This window comes from Phodopus roborovskii, unplaced genomic scaffold (assembly GCF_943737965.1).
Source record: "Phodopus roborovskii unplaced genomic scaffold, PHOROB, whole genome shotgun sequence".
NCBI classification, from domain to species: Eukaryota; Metazoa; Chordata; class Mammalia; order Rodentia; family Cricetidae; genus Phodopus; species Phodopus roborovskii.
In genome coordinates, this window is record NW_026126689.1 from 5,893,779 (window position 1) to 5,918,595 (window position 24,817).

Genomic DNA, 24,817 nt, shown 5'->3' on the forward strand with positions numbered 1-24,817 from the left:
GCCTTAGGACCATTGACAGAGTTCTCCTACCTCCAGAGTTCTAGATTATAAACATTAATCACCATGCCCAGCTTTTGTTTGCATTATTATTATTGTGTTGTACTTCTGTTTTGTTTTGTTTGTGCCTCTGGCTGGCCTGGAATTCACTATGAAGATCAGGCTGGCCTAGAACTCACCGAGATCTGCCTGCTTCTGTCTCTGGAATGCTTCGATTAAAGATGTGCACCACAATACTCAACTCCTAGCTTTGTCTCATTATGTGGACCAGGCTGATCTATAACTTGATATCATATCCTCTACCTTAGCCTCCCAAGGGCTGGCATTGCAGAAAGTTCATAACCTTAAAATGTAGTCTTTCTAAATGCTGTTTAGACTATCAGACCCTTTTATGTGTCAGGCTTCGAATGCAAAGCGTGCCTCGTGTGTTAGCATCTTGTTCCCATAATGTGGGGGAAAAAAAATCACAGCAGAGTTAAGGTGGGTCTTAAAGTGTGGGTGTCCAGCATAGCCGTTTGGATAATGCTTAACCCCATCCCAGCAAACCCCTAGATCATTCAAACTAGCACGGAAAAGAAGAGAGCTAGCCCCTGGGACTCGTGCCCTGAGGTACACAAACACCTTTAGTTGTTAGGACTCTGCACTGCAAATCACACCTCCACCCCATCACCTACCCTCAGAATGAGTGACAGCCTGGACTGGAAGTGGCACGTATTACCATCCCAGAGAAAGCAGCTAAGGCCTGAGTCCCAGACCAGACCCCATCTGCCGGAGCTCAGAGACTTGGTCCCTCTGTCCTGCCTGCCTGTGCCTCAACGGGCGGGCGGGCGCAGAAGAGGCTCACGGCTCCTCCTTTGGGGACGGGTCTCTGCTGCAGGCATTTGCCCTGGCTTACAGCTCTGCAGCTCTGGCCTGAGAGCTTCGGCCTGGCCCCTCAGCACTCTGACCTCTTCTGTGTTCAGAACCAGCCTTAACTGATTCAAGGTTGCCTTTTGTTTCCTTCCCCCCGGGGCGCAACCCAGAAAGTCCTACGAGTTTGAAGACTTGCTGCAGCCGTCTTCTGATAGCAGCAGGGCGGACTGGCACGCACAGACCAAGCTGGGACTCACGCGCACTTTATCGGAGGAGAACATCTACGAAGACATTCTGGGTAAGAGGCCAACATCTGCGTGGAGGGCTGCAAGTGAGTGTGACCCTGCCTGGGATGAAGAGAGTTGAAACACACAGGCGCGCACTTGGAGACAGATAGATATGCAGTTAATGTATGAGAAGGCAGGGGGTAGGCAGGCTGGGAGAGCTAGCTGAAGGACAGAGGAGCAGCTGGCGAGGAACAGCCGAGCCAGCAGCAGGGTGATCCAGCCAAGAAGCATGAAGCCTGCACCTCACGATCCAGGACAGAATCTTGGCCCTGCTAGTCGATAGTTTTGTGACTTTAGCTCGAGGCATAAGGGCTCGGGACTTGAGTTCTCTGTCTATGTAATGAGGACGATGGCTCTCTTGCAAGTTGCTTGAGGATAGGTGAGATTGTAGAAGACCGGTGCTGGAGTACTTGGAGAAGTCAGGGTGCTGGGGATGCTGACAAATGCGTGGTCGTCTCATATGAAGACCCAAGGGATACACATGTACCCTGGATCTTTAAGGGCCACTTAGGAGCTGCTTTACCTAGAAAACCCAGAGCTAGAGCTGCTTTGCCCAGAACTGGCGGGAATGAAAGAGAAATACCAGGCGGTTGTAGAGGGAAATACCACAAAAACACGAAAGCAAAACTTGCTTGGTATGGGCCGCCTCAGGAGAAGTGTGCCGAACAGGTGTCCTCTCAGCTGAAAAGCACTGACAACTGCTTTTGCATTTCGGGAATAGCGTGTACAGTATGTAAAGTCTCACACAGGCGGTATAAAACTGTGACATGCTAAATTCACTCATCACACTTCAACTGTTGTAAACACATAAACTTAGGATCATGAATGAAAAAGGTCAGGGTAACCTTAAAAGACAGAAAAGGAGCTGGTGAGCGTGAGGAGCCCACGTGAGGGGCAGACAGAAATGGTCCTGAAAGGAGGAAGCCCCAGTTAGAGCTCTGAGAGCCACAGAGCCAGGCTGGGCTCCCGCCCTTGTAAGGAGATAACCGGTGCTTTGGGGACTCTAACCCCACAGCTGACTTCTCCTTTCTTCTCCCAGGTGTCTTTGTTCTCGGCAAGGGTTTCCCGCTGACCCCTGCCGGCTGCCTCCAGCTCCCTGGGACCTGTGGCTTTCCTTGTAGAACCAGAGCCTGGGACCCGCAAGTCCCAGCAAAAATCCTGCTTATGTCCCATTTTTCATTTTCAGAGCCAGAAGTGACATCCAGTGGTTGCCTTAGGCCCGGGCTGTCCGCTCTCCTGCACTCACCTCTGAGGCAGGGCTCAGGCGCCCCAGAGCAGCAAGCCCTGAATCTGGGAAGGGAGTTTGTTTGAGCAGCTCTGAGGAGTTACCACCTAGTGAAAAGGCAGGGTCTGCTGCCATGAGGAAGGGGTGGCCAGTTGAACGACACACATCCAACAAACACTCACATGCAGGAGGCCAAGGTGGTGGCCCTAGCGTTCCCATAAGAAAAAGGTCAGGGCTAGACGACAAAGAGCACTGGCTGCTGTTGCCAAGGACCCTGGCTCAGTTCCCAGCTCCCACGCGGAGGCTCACAACCATGTGTAGCTCCTACTTGACACCCTCTTCTGGCCTTCTCATGCCAGGCATGGATAAAATGTGGAGGCAAAACACCATTCACATAAAATGGCTTTTTTAAAGAGAGAGAAGAAGAAGAAAACCCAAAGTGCTAACATTCCTGTTTTGCCATTGATCACAGATCCACCTATGAAGGAAAATCCTTATGAGGACATTGAGTTACACAGCCGCTGCCTAGGCAAGAAATGTGTCTTGACTTTCCCTGGACCGCCCACCTCTCCCATCCCGGACACTTCCACCAAGGTACCTGGGGCACTTTGGAGCTCCCCCCCCCCCCCGCCCTCCCGCGCATCCCTCTCTCTTGCTCAGCAGCCTGACTGGTCTCCTGCAACCAGCCCTCTCCGCAGAGCTCCCTACAGTACCTTTGGGTCTCTAGCTCGGGACCCTCTCCTAAGCTGGTCACTAAAGAGCAATGCCTTCAAACTGTCCAGAGCCAGGTGTAGTGGACCACACCTGCAGTCCCAACACCTGGGGGCCAGAGGCAGGAGGATTGCTGTTCAAAGTTCAGCCTGACTGACATAGTAAGTGCCAGAGTAGTCTGACTAAGAAATGGCAACCATAAACAAACAAACAGGTAAATAATGGCATCCTGATGAGATGTAAGACAAAAAGGCAGAGTGTTTATATAGGGTAATACCATCTGTGTACGCTTTTTTAAAGGTTTCTTTATTTGCTAGATGTGGTGGTATCAGGTTCATACTTTTATTTCCAGCCCTCAGGAGGCAGGTGAACCTTTGTAAATTTGAGGACAGCCTGATCTACGTAGTAAATTCCAGGCATCCAGAGCTACAATGAGACCCTTCTTTAAAAAACAAAAGAGCCCTTGGCGGCCACAAGAGGCCATCAGATCCCTGGAACTGGAGTGATGGGTGGTTGTGAGCCTCCGTGTGGGTGCTGAGAACTGAACCCACATACCCTGTGATAGCTCCTAATCACTGAGCGCTCTCTCCAGGCCCTGTGACTGTTTCTTAACTTAATATTTGTTTGTGCGTGTACAGAATATTTCTGTGAGGGAGCGAAAAATGAATAAGCGGATACCTCAGTGGTGATATTTCAGTATCTGAGTTCTCAGAGATTCTGGACTCCAAGATTTAATCCCCTTCGCAGATCCTTTGCAACCCTTCAGGGGGTCTAAAGGAAGACCAAATTTGAACTGCAGATGCCACTCAAATTCCATCGTCAGGCTTTGTTTCCAACAGAGAAACGCAGCTGTCTTCCTGTAGTCCTCCTGGCAGGGTCAGCATTTGCTGGAAGGTGGGGTAGGTCTTCACAGGGCATGCTTTCTACGCCTGAAATCAGACAGGACACACTGCCAGCCACAGATCTAGAAGGATCGGGGACATAGCCTGTTGTTAAGGGTGTGGCTTGTAGGCCCAGGTGAGCTGTCTCAGTATCTGCCTGAACTATCTTTCACGTGGAGGAGCCTGTTGTCATGAGGAACGCACGACAGCCAATAGTTAGCGGTTTCTACTTGCCTTGGACGCGTGTTTTGCGTTCTCGTTGGAATATGGATGTGTCCAGCATTTAGACGCTCCCTTCCCTAGAGTGAGTAGACTGTCTTAGAAAAACAAAATAACGGCTAGGGACACATATCAGTGGCGGAATGCACACAAGGCCCTGGTTCAGTCCCCATTACTGGAGAAGAAACTAGGCTCACACGTGTAACCCCAGCATTTGGGAGGCTGAGGCAAGAAGACCAGAGGTTCAAGGTCATCTTCACCTATATGATGAGTTGGAGGCTGTTCTAGAATATGTGGGACCCTGTGTCTCAAAAAGAGAGGTACACAGGGGGGAGGGGAAGCTCAGTCTATAAAATGTTTGTCATGCAAGAAAGAGGACTGAGTTCAACCCCTGGGACCCGTGTACAAAAGCAGGGAGTAGAGGGATGTGTTTATAATCCCAGCCGTGGAGAAGCCGCCTGATCTAGAGAGTTCTAGGCCAGTGAAAAACCCTGTCTCAAGAAGGAAGGAGGGAAGAAGGAAAAGAGGATGTCTAAGGAACAGCACCAGAAGTTGGCCTCTGGCCTGCACGCACATGTCTGAACACATGTGCGTGTGAACCCCCCAGGCACATACATAAAAAAGAAGGAGTCTACCTGGCTCTCCACTTCATGCAGGGAGTCACAGTCTTAGAAACAGTGGAAAGCATCTGCCCTGGACAGCTGTGCTCTGAGCAACCAGCTCCTCCCTTGTACCAGAAAATGAAGGCTGAGTAGCCGGACATGTCCCCTGCTAAGCTGGGCAGACCCGGAGCCTGTGCCGCGCCGCCGCAGCCAAACCAGGGTGGTAGTGATGCCGGTCGAGATTTTTGTCTGTGTGTGGTTGTCCTGGAGGGCACCGTGCACTGGCCAGTGCCCCTGACATTACAGGCTGTTGGGGCTCATGCAGCTTAACTGGGGCTCTGTGTCTTATGTTCCGAACTGTTCTCTCACATCTGGGTGTCTGGCCTGTGCCCCTGCTCTGAGGGACAGCTGCAGACCGACCGCCACCTCCTCCGGTTAGCTCATCAGCTATTCACTGAGCATCTTGCCGCATCTGGGCCGCATCTGCGGAATCAGAAGTAGCTGAGGCAGCCCCTCTGTGTCGAATTCCCCCGCTAGCCTCAGAAAGCTCCACGCCATCTTTGGGATGTTCATCTAATTAACTCCTGTCTGGTCCCAGTGGAAAGGGAGGGCAGTTGGACAAAGTCTCCTTTGAAAAGAACAGATGGGCAGCTGGAACAGATGCTGTGGTCTGTGAACCCAAAGTGATTGTGTGTGTGTGTGTGTGTGTGTGTGTGTGTGTGTGTGTGTGTGTGTGTGTGTGTTATAACCATACCTACTACTGCATGAGGAGTATGGCAGCAACTCAAGATCAATTGTGCATGGGTGTACTACATATGAGCACTGCACATGTGCACGGAAAGGTCTAAGACCGGCTGTGGGTGCGGGTGACTTCTCCACCTTAGTTAGTGAGTGAGAGTCTCCCTGAGTCTGGAGCTCTGCCGCCTGTTTGTGTGAGTGCTGGGATCCGAACTCCAGTCCTCACCCCTGCACAGCAAGCATTTTACCCACAGGGCCATCTCCCAGCCTCTGACGTTTGAGATGAGAGGTCTCACTCTGTAGCCCTGGCGGGCCTCAAACTGTAATTCTCCTGCACTGGCTTCCTGAATGCTGGGATCATACAGATGTGTGCTACTACAACCGTCAAGGACTGTTTGTGTCAGAGGAGGCTGTGCTAATCGGGGGCGGTCCTTTTCACCCAAGGGGGCTAATGATTTTGGCTTCAGGCCATGTTATCTCGGGGCTTCCTGCCACCTCCTTCCCATCAAGATGTCACACACCAGGACCCATCAGAGCCTCCTGCAACAACCGGTGAGACTTCGGACCAAGATCGCCCTTGTCTACTTCTCAGCCGCTACAGGTTTCCCTCAGTGCCCAGTGACTCCAGCGCCCCTGGGAGTAGAGGCTCTGCTGTGCTGACACAGCTTCTGGAAGGCGTCGTGGCACTGTGAGGCGCTACCGTCAACAGAAGAATCTGCTAGACAAGAGCCTAAAAACAATACCGCCTTTAAGGCCTGACAGAGGCTTCCCTTTCCTGCTGCAGTTAGGGTTTGGCAGCCTACCGCCAGTTGCTGGTCTTTATGAATGAAGTTGTATGAGATTTTTATGGACAAAGCTGTATGGCCCTGCCCAGTCCTTAGTACATGGTTGCGAAGCTGCGTCTGAGAGCTTCACTGCTCTTAGACTGCTGTACTGACCATCTGCCTTAGAAGATAAACACCACTAAGCCTGAGACCCTTGCTTTCAGAGCCCCAGCCAACAGACATCTTTACTGTGGTACCATTTCTCCCAGTAGCCTTGGGAGAAGGTGCCTGGGTAAAGGTGCCTGGTCAGGAGTTTGCTTCTTCCTACCGAGCCTCAGACTGCGCCGAACGCTTGAGAGGCTCGCCCCCCATGTCTACTGGCTTCCCTCTTGTCAAAGCCCGCTCCTCCCTGAAGCTCCCTGGACTGTTAGGTATGTGGGTGCTGGAGGACACAGCCAGCTGCCCTCTCCCGGATGCAGCCTGCACGCAGCTCCTGCCAGGTTCCTTGGGGTGCTATCTAGACTTGAGTACCCTACTTTGGTTACTTCCCTTCTCAGATGTAAGCAAACAATGGCCCGGTGTAAGTCTTGAATGAAAACAGATGCCTGCTGGTTGCCACCCATTATGTAGATCCGTGCCGAGAGCATTGGGGCAGTTTCCTTGGACTTCGCTGCAGGTGGAATTAGGCTAAGAAGCCTGTTTCTGTGCCAAGGCGATAAAGGTACCTACACTGTTCTCCGCCTGTTAGCTGTGCACTGTGGGAAGCTTCCCGTGCTGAGCAACTCCTTGTTCCTCGTAGAATTGTGATGAAAGGGATAACCGACCTCAGGGCAGATAGGAACCTCTCTGTTCCTGGGAATTTTGAAAAAGAAAAGGCTCTGAAATTGTAAATACATCCTAGTTGGAACTAAGGGCAACTGGGAAATTCAGTGGGACAAACTAGGCCTACTCTGTGAGTGTTTAAGATATGATAGATGTAGCTTTGTAAATTGACTGAGAAAGAAAGGCTCATTCATTAAATGGAATAGGGATAAGTGAGCTTGGAGGGAAACAATTTAGATTAGCATACTGTGAAATGAATTACTGATGGATTAATGAATAAGCTATGCTCAAAAACAAACCAAGGAAATCCAGACGAAAATAGAATACTATTTATTAAACATCTAACGAAGACACACACACATGCACACACACACACACACATGCACACACACACACATGCACACACACGCACGCACGCACACACACACACCATTTCTCCCAGTAGCCTGTGGAAGTCAGAACAGCCTGCATGAGTTGATTCTCTTCTTCTACCATGACTCAGGTCCTCAGACTTGTCAGTGAGTGTCTGCCACCTGCTGAGCCACCTCACCTCCCATCAGTTGTGCAAGCATCATATTCCCTAAGATCAAGGGGTGAATGCAGACGAGCTGCTGGGCAAAGCACACTTAAAGAAAGCTGATATGAGTGGTTAATGGTTCTGTCAACATGCCATGCCTCACCTTTTTTTTTTAATTTATGTACTATGTATACGGTGTTCTGCCTGCATGTATGTCTGCACACCAGCAGAGGGCAGAAGATCGCATTACAGATGGTTGTGAGCCACCATGTGGGTGCTGGGAACTGAACTCAGGACCTCTGGAAGAGCAGCCAATGCTCTTACCTCCAGCCCCTATGACTTGCTTTTCATGCATGGGCCAGCAGGATAGCTCAGTGAGTCCAAACACTTGCTGCACAAACCTGTCAAGCTGAGTTGGGTCCTCAGACCCCAGGAAAAGCTGTAGAGCTTGGAGGGAAGGAACTGATGTTTTCATGTGTGCAACAGCACACACGTCTGCGTACACATCATGCGCTCGCACACGTGAGAGTAAATAAGTAGGTGATTCCAAAATGCCAGATATGGCGGTGAGCATCTGTGTCCCAGCCCTGTTGTGGCTAGATGAGAGGCAGCGAGTCATCAGGAATTCCGCATATACAATACAAGAGAGGCCCAGCCTCAGAAACAAGGAGGGAGCTGAGTACTGAAAAACTGGCCTCTGGCCTCCGCATTCTTAAGTGACGTGCATTTACAATAAATAAATAATTGTTAAAAGTTGAAATATGAGAGAGAGGAAGATAGCTCAGCAGATACCAGCACTGGCTGCTCTTTCAGAGGACCTGGGTTCAATTCCCGCACCCACATGGCAGCTCACAGCTGTCCGTAACACCGGCTCCAAGGGACCCTACACCCTCTTCTGGCTTCTTGCACAAACATATACTCATAAAAATGGAAAGGGTCGGTATCGGCTCAGAACCCCAAGGCCAGGTTCTCAGCACAAAGGAGATTTATTTGCCACAGAGGGCAGGGATAAGGGGAAAAGATGAGATGGAGGGCCAGGGAGGAGGGGAAGGGGTATTCGTCCCTGAGTGGGACAGAGGACGGACGTCCTCTGGATAGGAGACAGATGTGGCGCATAGGCAAATGGCAGTTTATAAAGGTACAGGGGGAGCCCATGTTAGGAGGGGGTGTTTAATCCTAGCTGGGCATGTTAATTAGGTGACCCGAAGGGGGTTTGGATTGCTGGACTTCAATATACTTTGATGGCTGGACCGTGGTAGTCAGCCTCAGGGGGAGGAAGTGTTCAAATAAAGGAATAGTCCTTGATGGCTAGCTTTAGGGATGTCATCTAACAGTCCTTATAGCAAGGCGGAGGGAGTGGGGGTGAAGGGCAGGGCCTGCCAGAGCCGTGCTTGCCGTCAAAAATAAATAAATTAAAAAAAATAATAATAACAACATGTACCCGAAAGAACCATTCTACCAGCGCACTAACTTCTGTCCCTACAGCTGCACACGCTACTCCACTGTCTGGGCACTTCATAACTTACTTGCAGTGTTCTGCGATTATATGCCACGTCACAATATATGGCATTCACTGCAGAGTGTGACTTTCCATGTACAATATAATGTTAGCCAAGCATGTGTGTCTCAGCGAGGGGAATGCCCAGGCTGGACGCAGGGTCAGAGGGCGCGCGCGTTGCCGGTTTGTTACGGTTTGTCTTTATCACCTCATAATTTTTATTCTGGGGGGTACTGGAGATCAAACTTGGCATCTTGCATTGCTGGGCAAGTGCTCTAAGCTACATCCCCTGCAGACTGGTAAACTTTTAAGTAAGTTCTCTATTCACCTTATGATTTGGAAGAGGCTTGTTTAGAAATGAAATCCTGGATTAGGACTCTAGCCTGTCTGTGGAAGGCCCTAGACTCAAATGCCAATACTACAAATAAAAAAAGATACTGATGCGCAGAGGGATGAAACCTTCTGTAGAGCAGGCGCTTGGAAAGCCAGCCCCCCAGGGTCGCGGCCAGTTTAGTCCTGTAATTTACAAGGACGTGTGTCTTTTACCATCCAGCCTCATCTGTAAAGCCCGGTGGAGGCAGGTGGCTTCCTACCTGTGTGAGAGACATTGGATTAGATTTACATCCTCTGTCACATAAATTTCCCACAACTGGATGGTAGCACAGCATAGTTAATGTAGCAAACCCCAGGTACCCTGGGAGCCCAGCCCAGCCTGCCAGGCTCCCTGTCTCCCAGCCCAGCCTGCCAGGCTCCCTGTCTCCCAGCCTGCTCGCTTCCCTGTCTCCCAGCCTGCTCGCTTCCCGCTTCCCTGTCTGTCTCCGCACTGAGCTCTCCCACCTTTATGCTGTTATTTGGGCTTACGCCCTCTCTCCTTTCTCACACAGCAATCCTTGCCCAAGTCCGCGTTTTTCCGGCAAAATTCAGAGAGAAGAAACTTCAAACTGCTGGACACTAGGAAGCTGAGTCGAGATGGAACTGGGTCCCCAGTGAGGGCCAGCCCTCCTTCTACACCCAGCAGCCCGGATGACACTTTCTTTAACCTTGGAGACCTACAGAATGGCAGGAAGAAGAGAAAGATCCCCAGGGTAAAACATACTTCAGGGTTTGAGGTCTGGGAACTTCTCTGTAGAGGACGCTGAGGATAGTATGAAGTCCTCTGCTTCCTGTGTCACCGTGGGACAACGGCCACAGTGAAGCCAGTAGACTAGGACATGTGGGTCCATCATCTGTTATTATTGCAGTCCTGTGTCCTCCCCTTAGTTATTCCTCTCCCTGCCTCCTTAACTAACCTTTGATTCCAGTCTTTTCCTGCCTGTGTGTGCGTGTATGAGAGAGAGAGAGTGTGTGTGTGTGAGAGAGAGAGGCTGGGCACGAGTTTCACATCGGCCAGGAAAGCACTCCACCACTGAGATAGATCCCCAACTCTTCTTGAGACAGGGTCTTGCTAGGTTGCTCAGAGAAGTCATGTGGGTTGGGTGGTCGTAAGCCCTGCGACGTGGCCCATCCCAGAGCACTCAGGGGACCATGAGGCTCCATTACCAAGCCCCCTCTGCATAGTCCGTCCGCGCTATTCCCACCAGCTGGGGGCCGTTCAGACACCCTTCGGATGGTTCCCAGCAACGTGGCCCTGCCTGGGAATTATGTCTTCTGTCTTTTCCTTCTCTTGATTTGTTTTGCGAGTAAACAGCTCTCTCCTAAGCCACAGCACTGGAGTGAGAGCTGAATGACACTGAGAGCCAGGAAATTGTCCCCGAGCCTCCCAAGTGTCTCAGCCGGGTGCAGGACTCTTTAGACCCTAGCTGCTCCTGGGGCCAGCCAGCCGTGAGGACGGCCTCCTTCTGTGTGGTCAGAGGACAGGCGATGCAGCAGCGGGAAGTGTGTCCCCTGCCCGTTTCCCTGGACTTTGTCAGGCTAGGAGAGACGGGCCAGCCTGGGCAGCAGGGAGGGAGCTAACGCTGTCTTTTCTGCTGTCTGGCAGCTGGTGTTGAGGATCAATGCCATTTATGAGGCCCGCAGAGGAAAGAAGCGGATGAAGAGGCTCTCCCAGTCCACAGAGAGCAACTCAGGAAAAGGTCGGTACCTCTGTGCCCCACGACACTCTGAAGGCATCACCCTTCCCCCAGGGCACGTCTCGTCTTCTGTTTCTTGGTTCTCGGAGGAGGAAGCAAGTGGCTGCTTCTTGTGTGCCCTCGCTCTGGGGCGGTGGCACAAGCTCCAGCTTCCTCCCTCCGACTTGCCACTTCCATCAGCCAAGTCAGCTGAGGGCTGCACGCAGCTGGCTCTGGCAGCAGCCTTCCTGGCTCTTCTGGTGTGATCCGATAGAGGAATCCTTACCCAGAGTCAAAGTGGCTTGCTGACACATGGAGAGGAGCAGAATTTGACCGGCATATTTACACAGTTAACAAAACACCCCCTCTGGCCTGGAAATTTCGGGTCTGATTGCCCGCATTGGAGCTCACATCTGCCTCTCCCTTCCTTGTTCTTTTGCCCCAGTGACAGACGAGAACAGCGAGTCGGACAGTGATACTGAGGAGAAGCTGAAAGGTGAGGAGAGAAGGGTCCAGGGGGAAGCCATAGCCCTGGCGCCTCCCTGCTGTGGAGGGACGGACTTTGCCCTGCTCAGGCTTGCTTGGCAAGGCATGCACGTCTGGGAGGGCCACAGGGCCTAAAGTGTGAGCAGGGGTGGGCCAGCTGGGGATGGACAGTAGTGTGGCGGCTTGTTCGCGCGCCTCTGAGGATGCCAGGCGCCACACTTGAGAATGGCTGTGAGTTTCGAGTGATCGCCTTAAGATCTCCGAGCCTCCGGCTCCTCGATTGCCAGATGAAATAAGTGAAACAATTGGTCCCTGGAGATCTATCCAGTGGTCCAGGTCCAAGCCTTAGTGAGTTTTCTGAGACCTCTCAGACCCCGCTGGCCAACAGAGAGGGCAGCCCTGGGTTCTGATCCAGGTGACTGGTCCTCTTAGCGTCCCCCACCTAAATTACCGCTGACACCCTCTTACGACCTGGACCACCCCCAGAGTAAACAAGTCCACTCCCGCTGCAGAGAAGTGGCTGGGCCAGAAGTGGGAGTGAGTTCTTGAGGTAGCCAGGTTTCTGCCAGCATGTCACATGGGGTGTTTACAAAGCTCCGTGGTCTGGATTTTGTCACATCGCACAAACCGAAAGACGATGGAAGTGCGTGAGGGGAAATGTGCAAGTCCCCACCCTGAAGACAGATGGAGGGGAAGCCTTGTGGAGCTTCCGACTTGAGGCTTAATGGCGAAGCCCCAGCCGGTCCTGAGCCCTGCGAGTGACACATGCCCCTTCCTTGAGTTTGGTGAGAGGCCCAAAGAAAGGGTTTCCTACTAGTTTTCTAGACGTGGAAAGACTCCGGGGACCACGCTAGGAATTACATAATGTGCGAGCACCGAGCAGCCCCACGTTGGCAAATGAGTCATGTCAGGCCTGTGGCTTCTTCCCCCACAGCTCACAGCCGGCGCCTGGTCAATGTGAAGTCTCGCCTCAAGCAGGCCCCTCGGTACTCATCGCTTGACCGGGACCTCATTGAGTACCAGGAGAGGCAGCTCTTCGAGTACTTTGTGGTCGTGTCTCTGCACAAGAAGCAGGCAGGGGCTGCCTATGTGCCAGAACTCACCCAGCAGTTTCCTCTGAAGGTAGGGGGGGACTGGTCCCCACGGGTTGCCTGGGGACCAGCACATCCTGGCTATCAGCTTGGATTCAGGGAGGTGAGACAGTCTGGGAAAGACTTTGGTCTAGAACCTTCTAAGTGAGCCCTAAGGAGTATCTGCCACATTGGGAAATTAAAAAAAAAAAAAAAAAGGCAAAAATACTCGAAGGTATGGTGGCATAGTCTTTAAGCCCAGCACTCGAGCACTCGAGAGGTAGACACAGAGGCAGGTGGATCTGTGTGTTGGAGGCCAATCTGGTCTACGTAGTGAGACCCTGTCTTAAAGCAAAACAAAAAGGAAAAAACAAACTTCTTCCAGGGCTGTGGACATAGCTTAGCCGGTAGAGCTCTAGACTCGCATGGAGCCCTGAGTTTGGTCCCTGATCCCACGTGCATTACAGGGTTAGTGCACACCTGTGATCTCAGCACTTGAGAGGTAGAGAAAAAGGGTCAGAAGTTCAAGGTCATCTTCAAGGGCACACAGTGAGTTCAAGTCAGGCCTGGGACACAGGATACCCTATCTCAAAACAACAACAACAAAAACCCTTTCAGAGACTAGAGAGATGCTGTGGCAGTTAAAAACACTGGCTGCTCTTCCAAAGGCCCTGAATTCAATTCCCAGCAACCACATGGCAGGCTCACAACCATCCATAATGAGATCTGGAGCCCTCTGCTGGCCTGCAGGAGTACATGCAGGCAGAACACTATACACAAGGGACCTAAAATAAAGGGCTGTTAATAAAGCCTGCTGTGGCGTGGCCGGTGACACTGAAGTTACTCTTAGGCTTTGAAATATGTACTAAATAGTCTACTGTATTCGAATTCAGTCCAAACAGAATTTACATTCAGTCATTCAAGTTATTTCTGCTTGGCCCCAAGTGATTATAAGATAAATAGAATGGGTTTCCTGTCCTTTAGGAAGGCATACCAGGAGTGTGCTAAACGAGTTTTTACATGCACAAAGGCTGTCAGGAAGTAGGCTCTGACAGCCATACACACCAGGGTCCCAGAAAAAGGGGGGCTCATCTTGACTCATGCTGGGCTCCTGTGGCAACCACCCCGTGCAGGACCCTTCCAAGGCCTGTCTGCCTGTGTCCTTTCCCAGCCAGCCTTCTTTAACCATAGTGGGCTAACACAGTGGCCCGGTGCTAACACAGGCACACACGCTCCCCCCCCCCCCAGGCACCTCCTCCTCCGCCTTCGATTGCCATGCCGGTAAGAAAGAGACACTCTCTTGAAAACCCCCACTGCATGGGGTCTGGATGTCTGGATTTGGGGGTCTTTCCTGGTCGAGGGCCCAGTAGGCACCAAGGCCTGAAGGACTGGCTGTCTTGTCATTCCTCGCTGCCCTCAGTGCCTGGCACATGGGTGTGCACACTGTAACACTTAAGTGGCGTTCCGGGAACAAAGGTGTTAAATCATGAAGTCATCAGAAGTGATGAATGCTGCTTGCCATCTCCAACCAGGGGGCCTTTGGGCTCAGATGCCTTTTCCTAGGAGAGAGTTAGAAGTCACCATAGAAAATGGAGCTAACTCAGAAAGATCTAAACAAAGCAAAGCCACCCATGATCTCCGCAGCTAGCATGCCGTTGTTTTGGCCCTCCAGTCTTTACTCATACTGGATTTCCCTGTGTCTCTGTACTACAGCCGTTGTGATGGATTTGTGTCGTGGCCCATGCACAGCCTTGTAAGCATGTTATCTTAAAACAGATTTAATACAAATTCTGAAGTATCTTTTATGAAGTTCTCTGATGCCCCAGTATGCGGGGAATCCTTCTCTGCTTATGTGATCCCTCTGGTGGAAATGTATATTGCCACTGACATTTCTTATGTATATTGGTTTTATTTTGTTCATTCTGGACCTTCTTTTGTTCTGAGATAGGGTTTTATATATAGCCACAACTTGGCCTTATTTATTTAGATTTTTGATAATTTTGTTTTGTTTTCTGAATGTGTGCTTGCATGAACACACGTTTTGAAACAGGGACTCCCCATTTTGTCCTGGCTGATCTGGAACTCACTGTGTAGACCAGGCTGGCCTCAAAGTCACAGAAATCCTCCTGCCTCTGCCTGTCCAGTGCTGGGATTAAAGGCATATACCACTGTGCCCAGGCTTTTTATAAGCTTTTAAATAATGGGGTTTTGTTGTTTGTTTTTTGTTTTGTTTTTTAAGATTTATTTATTTATTTATTATGTATACAGTGTTCTGTCTGCATGTATCCCCCAGAAGAAGGCTCCAGATCTCATTACATATGGTTGTGAGCCACCATATGGTTGCTGGGAATTGAACTCAGGACCTCTGGAAGAGCAGCTAGTGTTCTTAACCTCTGAGCCATCTCTCCAGCCCTAAATAATAGGTTTAATCTCACATTCCAATGATTACTGTATTCAAGGTTGGCAGACCACATTTCACACTAATAATATCCCATTATTAGTGTTGCTCACACCTGTAATTCTAGCACTTATGACTGAGGCAGGAGAATCTTTGCAAACCTGAAGCCAGCTTGAACTACATAGACCCTGTCTCAAAAAAGTAAAACAAGAAAAAAAACTTAAAAAACAAAACAAAAACAAAAACAAAACAAAAAAAAAAAAACCAAGGATCTGAATGGTTAAAAGCACTTGCTGCTCTTCTAGAGGACCTTCATTCAGTCCTTGCCACCCACATCAGGTGGCTCCCAGCCAGTGCGCTCTGGCCTCCCAGGGCACCTTTACAAGCATAGCACACATAAACTCACCCAGGTTCACACACATAATACATAATAATAATAAATAATAAGAATAAAAACAAGCCGGGTGTCGGTGTTGTATGCCTTCAGTCCCAACACTCGGGAGGCAGAAGCAGGCGGATCTCTGTGAGTTCAAGTCCAGCTTGGTCTACAGCGCTAGTTTCAGGACAGGCTCCAAAGCTACACAGAGAAAACCTTGTCTCAATAAACAAACAAACAAACAAACAAATAGAACACAAAAAAAATCTATAAAATGAGCAAACTCATTAAATTTTGTTTCAGTTTATTTTGACATAGAGTCTCACAGAGCCAGGTCAGCCTTGAACTCGCTATGTAGCAAAGCGGCTGACATTCTGTGTATGCACGACCACACCCAGTCTTTGTGACGCTAAATATAATCTCTAAATCAGAGTTTAATTCATCCTCTTCCTGCCCGTCTGTACTTCCTGAGTCCTATCCTGATCACTGGAGACAGAGAGACCAACTTCTAAACTCACTGTGTGAGCAGGACCAATCCCTTACTGCCACAGGGCATGCTTCCTACTGTCTGAAATGAGAGGGCGAGCCTCCTTGTGTCCAGTCCCTTCCAGTTCCACATCCAGTGACCCCAGGAGCTAGTTGGTTTCCCTGTATAATGTGGCCGCGCTATCTGTAGTCGCTATGAGAATTAGCACCCTTGGAGGTCAGAAGAGCTGGCGTGCAGCGCTGCCCCCCATTTCCATGAGCCCCTTTGGCAGGGGCTGCCATGGAGACTCTTCCTTACTGACCTGAGTGCTGTATCCCAGAGTATTAATGTCTCTCTGAAGGTGCTTGCTGACTGCCCTCTCAGACTGCAGTTGCATTGTCTTGGGGGAAACAGCCCACAGACGAGCTCCAAACCCTTCCCCGGGAAGCTGCTGAGCCGGTAGTCATGGCCAGAGAAGGGACAAGGGGAACTTTACCTCCCTCCCCCTTATTGGGGCTTAGTCTGTAAGCCCTCCCCATCTTTCTTTGCAGCTGGAAAAGTCCTTCAAGTTCATGAGAGAGGCTGAGGACCAACTGAAGGCTATCCCTCAGTTCTGCTTCCCTGATGCCAAGGACTGGGCTCCCGTCCAGGAGTTCACCAGGTAGGAGCTCTCGACGCCCCTCTCCCCACACCCAAACTCAGAGAGTTGGATCGGGAGGTGAGGAGGTCGTAGATGGCAGAGCCCGCAATTTGGGAGTTAAGCTACCCTGAGGGGCACCAGCCTAGTTTTCCCGTGTATTTTTAACGTTTCCCTGAGACAAGGGACACCTTCCAAGTGGGCATTTATGAAGCCTCCACACAGTCTAGAGGCCCGTGTGTTTCAGAAGCCTCCCGAGTATAATCCTAATCTGGGAAAAATTAGGGAACCGGCCCACCGCCCATTGCCCACACGGGCTCGGGAAGCACCCCAGTGGCCTGGGTAGCTGCCACTCCTATTGGGGTCTGTTCACACTTCCGCTTTAGCGCATGCATGGTGTTAGCTGTCGGCATTTGGCTCAGCTCAGTAGGCTCATACATGCTGAGTGTGTGAGGGTTGCTGTGTCTCGTGAAGTTGGCCTGCAGTTGCCTCAAAGCATCTGTGTAAGAGCATTTCTGTTAGAGAGCCACGCCATGGCCAGTCGTGTCCCCTCCTGAGCCACACCCTCACCACCCACTTGGAACAGCCCCTTGCCTCCCCACGCCTACGGCCACTTCCCCGCTTTGTAACTTGTTTGTGTTTTCACAACCACAGTGAAACGTTCTCCTTTGTCTTAACTGGAGAAGACGGGAGCAGACGGTTCGGATACTGCCGAAGACTGCTGGTCAGTACTCTCTGCCTTTCTCCCAGCCAGAGCTTCCTAGGGCTTGAGACTCAGGTCTCGCCTACCCTGCTGGAGGAGCAGGTGCAGGTGGTGTGTGCGCGCGGCTGGGGGGGTTGAAGACTCACTAAGTTTTCTTAGCAGGTAGAGGTGATGCCTCTGTTTCCATCAGTAAGAAAATGCTTCATTCTCTGCTTGGTGGCGTACACCTTTGATCTTTTTGTTGTTGTTGTTTTGTTTTTTGTTTTTTTTTTTTGTTGTTGTTGTTTTGTTTTTGAGGCAGGGTTTCTCTGTATTGTTTTGGAACCTGGCCTGCCTGGAACTCACTCTGTAGACCAGGCTGGCCTCAAGCTCACAGAGATCCTCCTGCCTCTGCCTCCCGAGCGCTGGGACTAAAGGCGTGCGCCACCAATGCCTGGCTCACCTTTGATCTTACCATTTGGGAGGCAGAGGCAGGAAGATTTCTATGAGTTCAAGGCTAGCCTGAAACTCAAACAGAGTGAGTTAGTTCCAGGACAGCCAGAGCTGTTGTTACACAGAGAAACCCTGTCTCGAAAAACCAAGAACGAAGAAACGAAGAGAGGAAGAGAGGGAGGAAGGGAAGGAAATGCCTCTTTCATTTTTTCCCCCACCAAATTAAAGACCTTTCTCTCCTTAAGCCAATTTTCCTTTGTAATGAAACATTGCTAAACAGACTCTGATGGCTGAGTGAGGACATTCAGAATAGGTGCTAACAAGAGAAGGTTCAGGGCTGGAGAGATGGCTCAGTGGTTAAGCACCCTGGCCACCCTTCCAAAGGACCTGGGTTCAATTCCCAGCACCCACACCACAGCTCACAACTGTCTATCACTCTGGTTGCAGCAGAACTGGCATCTGCTACAGGCAACACTCGAATATACATTTAAAAACAAAAAAGTTCTTAAACTGGGCCTGCAGAGCTGGCTCGGGGCCTTACAGCACGTGTTGCTTTTGCGAAGAACCTGGATTTGGCTCACAGCCATCCATAACTCCAGCTGCAGGGTGTGACTGGATCTTAGAAAAGGGAGCTGAGCTGTAGGTGGCCCCTGACTCTCACAAGTACGCCGTGGCTCCCACGCCCACACAAATGAACAGGTTTTTAAAGCAAAGCTGTACGGAGGATTCTGACAGACTTCTGAAGTAAAGCCGGGTGACGGTGAGTACCCGCCTCACATGACAGCTCCAGGACACTGCGTTCTCTCTCCCTGATGGTGACACTCATGATGTCCTTATGTTTCCCTCCCCAAAAGCCTGGAGGCAAAGGGAAGCGGCTTCCTGAAGTTTATTGCATTGTGAGCCGCCTGGGATGCTTCAGCCTCTTTTCCAAGGTGAGAACGTGCCCAGAGAGAAGTGGGGGGGGGGGGGGACAGCGCTGCCTCTGCTGCTGCTGCTGCTCTCCGTCTTGTTACTTTGCCTGTCGTTTCTTTGCCCTCCCCCACTCCTCATCAGTCTCTCTCATCATTAGTTCGAGAGATAAGGGTGTGGCCATGGTGGCCCACTCCTATAATCCCAGCTCTGGAGATGCTGAGGCAGGAGGATTGCTAGTTCAAGGTCATCCAGGACGATAGCAAGAGAAACCCTGTCAAGAAAGAGGATTTTAAGAACTGTCCTGAAGGAGAGACAGAGGCTGTCTTCGTTAGGGTTTCTCTTGCTGTGAAGAGCCACCATGACCACGGCAACTCTTACAAAGGAAAACATTTCATTGAGGGTGTCTCGTTTACAGTTTCAGTCAGCCCTTGCCTGATCCCAAGGCCAGGGATAGAAAATGTGCTTGGAGTAGCCCAGTAAGTCACGTGCCAAAGAGAAAGAAGAAACCATGGGTCCCCTATTAATAAGTAGTATGGACTACAAAGTCACACGACAAAGGGACACAGAGGAGAGAAAGAATTGGGTCCGGTATTGGATAGACTCAGGAGCAAATGGCACCTCATGAGCTGGAGTCTCTGTGGCAGGCCTGTGGTGGCAGGACTGAGCACACCTTGGCCCCCTGACTTCAGAGCGGCTGAGCTGCTTTTCTGACTCTCACAGATCTTGGACGAGGTGGAAAAAAGAAGAGGTCTCTCTCCCGCTCTGGTGCAGCCCCTGATGAGGAGTGTCATGGAAGCCCCTTTCCCAGCCCTGGGCAAAACCATCGCTGTCAAGAACTTCCTGCCAGGCTCGGGGACGGAGGTAAGCTGTCAGACCTGACTCTTCTGTCACAACAGGTGGTCCAGCCAGCCAAGTCCCTGTGGCTGGAGAGGCCATGTCTTCCAGCAGGGCATCCAGCCCAGCGGTTTCCTTGATCACTCCTCAGTCTATCCAGCCCAGGCATGGTTCCAGGGAGCTACCCACAAGAGCCATGCCGTACAGCATACGGTTTTCCTGGAGACATGCACGGTGTGTCAGTGGCTTCTTTTCCAAGTCCATAGTCAGTGATCAGCCTTCTCTGTTCACATTCGAGTAAGACGAAAAACGCAGCAGGCTTAAAACTAGGAACACACACAGAAGTGATTGGCATGGGCTAGGCACAGTGATGCACACCTGTAATTCCACCTCTGCAAGGTGGAGGCAAGAGGGTCAAGAGTTCAGAGCCCTGGGGTTGGAGAGATGGCTCAGTGGTTAAGAGCGCTGGTAGCTCTTCCAGAGGACCCGGGTTCGATTCCCGGCACCCAGATGGTAACTGATAGCCATCTGTGTGTAACTCCAGCTCCAGAGGATCTGATGGCCTCTGTGGGTTCTGCACTGCGTGTATAGTGCACATATATGCAGACAAAAATGCCCATGCACATAAGACGCATTTTTTTTCTTTTAAGCACTAGCTCCTCAAGCCAGTGACTTGAGTTTGATCTCGGGAACCGACTGGGAAAAGAGAACTGACTCCTGAAAAATCGTCCTCTGGTCTCCACACATGTATGTGCCTTGGCCCGTGTGCACCTGAGCTCATGCACACTCATCTCACACAGACACTTTTATACATACATACATGCACAATAAATAAATAAGTAGTTCAGGACCGGCCTAAGCTACGTAGAAAGTTTGAAGCCGACCTGGGCTACATGCATAGGCCTGGGATTTTCTTCCAGCAGTGACAGGCCTTCAGAAGACAGGGTTTCTTTCCCCCAGAACTTTGAGGCTGGGTCAGTTTTCAACATAAACGATTCCAGGCACATCCTGGCATGCTCTTCCAGGAGGAACCTCCTTATAAGGCCGAGGGCCACAGGGAGGCCTGCTGTGTAAGTCCACCTTCATAGCCGCTACCATTCCCTGGCAGGTGATTGAGCTGTGTCGCCCACTGGACTCCCGGCTAGAGCACGTGGATTTTGAGTCTCTGTTCTCCTCCCTCAGCGTCCGACACTTGGTCAGTGTTTTTGCCTCCCTGCTTCTGGAAAGGAGGGTCATCTTCATTGCAGACAAACTCAGGTACCAACCTCTGCTACGTCGTCTGCTAGTGCGTGTAAATGATGCTCAGTCTTACACCCTCGGTGGTGTAGAGATGGGGTTCCTGCGGGCCTGTGAGGCACAGCCCCGGTATAAAAGGGGTGGCGCTGCATGGCATGTATGCCTGTCTGGTATTTGGCCTGCTTCCCGTGTAGCACACTGAGCTCGGCACTCTTGCATGTGATGGAAAGCCAGGTGAAAGCTACGCGGTCCTGCCCTCCAGAGTTCTCGTTCAGTGGGGGACCAGGAAGTGAGCCATCTACAGAGGAGCGTGTGTGGAGGACCGTGTGGGGAGGAGCCTGTGGGGAGGACCGTGTGGGGGAGGAGCCTGGGGAGGAGCCTGTGGGGAAGACCTTGTGGGGGAGGAGCCTGGGGAGGAGCTTGTTAGAAGCAGTGAGTTGAGTTCACGTAGCAAAGGGTGGGACAGATTCCGACTTAGTGCTAATAAGACCAAGAGCATGTTGCAGGCAGAAGAGCTGTCTGTACGAAAGCGAGCAATCAGGAGAGGCTGGACATGTCTTCAAGAGCGGTGAGGCTGCTCACTGACTGGAGTGGAGGAAAGGTTGGATGAGTAGGCAGAGAGGACAAGGGACAGCTCAGGGAGAGACCACGAGACTAGTCGCGCAGACTCAACCAGGGCACCCTTCCCTGTTTGCTGTTAAGCTAAACCATACAAACCACGCATGCGCACATACACCCGTGCCCCACAGGATGTCTGTGAATCAAAAAGGCCACGTCATAAGTCGCAGCAGATCCAGAAGGAAATAAGCGTTCGGATTGAGCCTGAACTTCCAGCAAAGGGGAAATTCCTTGCGTTTTCATCATTTGAGGCCTTTATCCCAGCACTCTGGTGCAGAGGCAGGTAGCTCTCTGCGAATTCCGGGCGGCACGGACCACATAGTAGGACCTTATTTAAAAAAGCAAAGCAAATAAAATCACTGACTTGGGCTCAGCAGATAAAGGAGCCTGCCTCCAAGCTAGCCAACCTGAGGTCAACCCCCAGAACCCACATAGTGGTAGGAGAGAATCCACGTTTGCAAGCTGTTCTCTGACTTCTGTGAATGCGTGTGTACATGCTCGCACACACAATAAATATATGTAAGAACAATTTTTTTTTTTTTTGCCAAAACATTGGCTTTCTTCAAACTGAGAGAATGGGAACATATGTGGGCCAAGGTTGGGGTCACCAACTGTCTGAAATAGTGGGGGCCACCTGGGAGGGCTCATTTGGGAGGAAGACATGCCTGAAACTGACAAGCAGCACGCCTGTGGTCTGCAGAGGAAATGCGACCCTGAGCTGTGGAGAGCAGAAACGGGAAAGGAGAAAGGGGGCTGAACAATGAAACGTGGGACCCATTGGGGGCCGAGCGAGCGCAGCACCCTCCCTGCCCTCCCCTAGCCATCTGGTCACCCCTATGAGGATGCTCTTTGGACAGCTGCCATTTGGCTACTCCCCGACGGGCCCCTGTCTCACGTCTGAGCTCTCTATTCACTTTTAAATGTCGCCATTATTGTGTTCCCTGTGGCTTCTGTCAGCTCAGGAAGCTGGGCTGTCTTCAGCCTGCAGCTGGTGCTGGGAGCTGGGCCGCTCTCCAGGCTCCTGGGCCCTGGGGAACTCAAACAGAGAGTTCTCAGTGTTGGGGGATGAGTAATAACCCTTTACTGACCGGGCTCTATGGGAACGGTCTCCGTGTTCTGGGAGGTTCCCTGCTCCCAGCTCCCTAACACCTCCCATTCCCTTAGACTCTCAAGGCTTGGATTTGGGGAAGGGGAGAAAAAGATGAATTTCAGAAAGGTCTTGGCAAGAAGTGGAGACCAGCTAAATTAACCCGGCACCCTCCAGGAATGGAGTTGGGGGACACAGACTCTAGGGGACCAACTTGCGGGATGAAGATGTTGGACCAAGGGAGACTAAGATGGAGAAAATGCCCAAGATCGTGAGTTGGTGGAGCTGAGCAGGCCAGCCAAGTATGTATTTTCGGGTTGGTACAGTGAAAAAGAATAAGGTAGGAACAGCAGCATGGGCTCCTCGTGTTAGAAAACCCGGGGAAACAGTCAGTGTCTAGAAAAGAGTTCAGCGCCCCTGCCTATCCTTAGACGGCCTTCTGAGTGGGCAGTTTGGACACCAGCCAGCCCCCTTGAACAGACAGATCCCCTTGCTCCTGAGTGGGCTGTGCTCTGGGACCTCAGCTAGTTCCCCAGGAGGGCCTTTGAAGTTTTTCCCCTCACCTCACCTTCCACGGAGTCTGCCAGCCCTGCTCTTGGAGATACAATAACCGTGGTCAGCATATGGCAGGGAAGGGCCACTTAAATAGTCCCTGGTGGCTTCTGTTGGCTGCCACAAAGGGCGATTCTTGTACAGGAGAAGGCAGCAGGAATATGGCTAATTTTTATGCCCTCTTTGGGGCCCGAAGCTGGCTTTATAGTAATTAGTATGCATATATGCCTGAGGGCAAAAACTGTCTTAATTGCACTCTTATTGGTTATTTATTTTTGAGTCAAGTCACTGTCTCGTGTATCCTAGGCTGGCCTCAGATACTCTATATAGCTGAGGGTGACCTTGAACTTGTGATCCTTCAGCCTCTACCTCGCAGCTGCTGGAATTACTAGCTTACACCGCCAAACCCAGTTCATGTGGAATGGAGACCAGGGCTTCTCCAAGGCTAACAAGCAAGTTAACTATCAACTCAGCTACGTCCCATCTTAAGTTCATTTTAGTCTCTGTACAGCTTCCACACATGTGCAGCCCCCTCAAATCACCTGGGGAAGGGACCCTGAGCACTCAGCCCTTAACCCTGGGTCTCCACGCTTGCAGGGCATTGGGGTTGACTGAGCCCTGGAGAATCTGACTTTCAGTCAGTGTCTTGTTTTCCTTGTAGGCAGACACTTTTTCTGTTAAACATGGCTCTCTCTCTCTCTCTCTCTCTCTCTCTCTCTCTCTCTCTCTGCCTCCCCCCTCCCAATAAATTAATTGTCCATATTATACTAATCCCATGCAGATTTAAGTGGGTGATATAAATAGTGGCTTACAGAACTCTGTGATAGGAAGAGAAGAAAACCTAACTGGAGTGATGATCACAGGGATGGGGGTGTAGCTCAGCTGCCAGAGAGTTTGCCTAGCATGCTCAAAGCCCTGGTTTCAGTCCCCAGCCCTGTGGCTGCTGCAGCGGCTGGCTGCGGTGGCGACACGCCCCTGTAGTCACTGCGGGGAGGAGGTGTGGCCCGAGAATCGGAAGCTGCATCTGAGGCTAACCTGGGCTACATAGGAGCCTGTTTCAGAAGCAGCAGAGAAAGGAGGAGTAATGGGCACAGGCTGGAGAGATGGCTCAGTGGTTCAGAGCACTTGCTCTTGCAGAGATCCACTCCCAGCGCCCACTTAGAGGCTCACAACCATCTGCCACCCCAGTTGCAGGGAACCCGGGCTTCTGACTGCTTGAAGCCCTGCAGGTGGCGCCCTCTTCTGGCCTCCACAGGCATTAGGCACACATAAGATGCACAGACATGTAGGCAGGCAAAGTGCCACATAATATTTTTAGTTGAACCTAGGTGTGGTGGCTCTCACCTCTGATCCCGCACTCCAGAGGCAGAGGCAGGTGCATCTCTGAGTCTGAGACCCGTCTGATCCACAGAGCTAGTTCCACGACGGCCAGGACTATCCAGAGAAACCCTGTCTTTAAATAAATAAAGATAACTTAGGGACTGAGGACTAAGTGTGCAGCCTTCACTCACCTGTCCGCTGCCTTATCACACAGATTCTGGGTGGGGGACCCTGAAAGGAGCCAACCGGCTCACTTTGCTGAAGGAAGCCAGGTGCAGGAAGGCTGCCTATGGAGGGAGCAAACATCTGGGGAGCTAGGAGCCACTGATCACTGATCCGTTTGAGAGTATGCTCACACGTGCTGCCTATAATCCTGGTCTGAGGAGGCTGAGGGAGAGTAGTTTCAAGTTTCAGGCTAGTCTTGTCCACAGAGCGACAGCCTGTCTTGAAAAAGTATAAGATTCTTTTTTGTTTTGTTCTTTTTTTTTTTTTTTTTTTCTCAAGACAGGGTTTCTCTGTGGCTTTGGAG

General features: G+C 51.1%; 1 protein-coding gene across 1 annotated transcript in view; it reads left to right on the plus strand.

Moving 5' to 3' along the window:
• Dennd2a (DENN domain containing 2A) overlaps positions 1 to 24,817 on the plus strand; it is a 73,949-nt gene that overhangs the window by 38,287 nt on the left and 10,845 nt on the right. Inside the window, exons 4-14 of the mRNA XM_051174631.1 lie at positions 1,020 to 1,147; positions 2,834 to 2,955; positions 9,998 to 10,198; positions 11,092 to 11,185; positions 11,607 to 11,657; positions 12,582 to 12,769; positions 16,509 to 16,618; positions 17,249 to 17,318; positions 18,584 to 18,661; positions 19,362 to 19,502; positions 20,584 to 20,732. Of these exons, the coding sequence (XP_051030588.1) occupies positions 1,020 to 1,147; positions 2,834 to 2,955; positions 9,998 to 10,198; positions 11,092 to 11,185; positions 11,607 to 11,657; positions 12,582 to 12,769; positions 16,509 to 16,618; positions 17,249 to 17,318; positions 18,584 to 18,661; positions 19,362 to 19,502; positions 20,584 to 20,732 (1,332 nt within the window). The remainder of the gene's footprint in view (positions 1 to 1,019; positions 1,148 to 2,833; positions 2,956 to 9,997; positions 10,199 to 11,091; positions 11,186 to 11,606; positions 11,658 to 12,581; positions 12,770 to 16,508; positions 16,619 to 17,248; positions 17,319 to 18,583; positions 18,662 to 19,361; positions 19,503 to 20,583; positions 20,733 to 24,817) is intronic.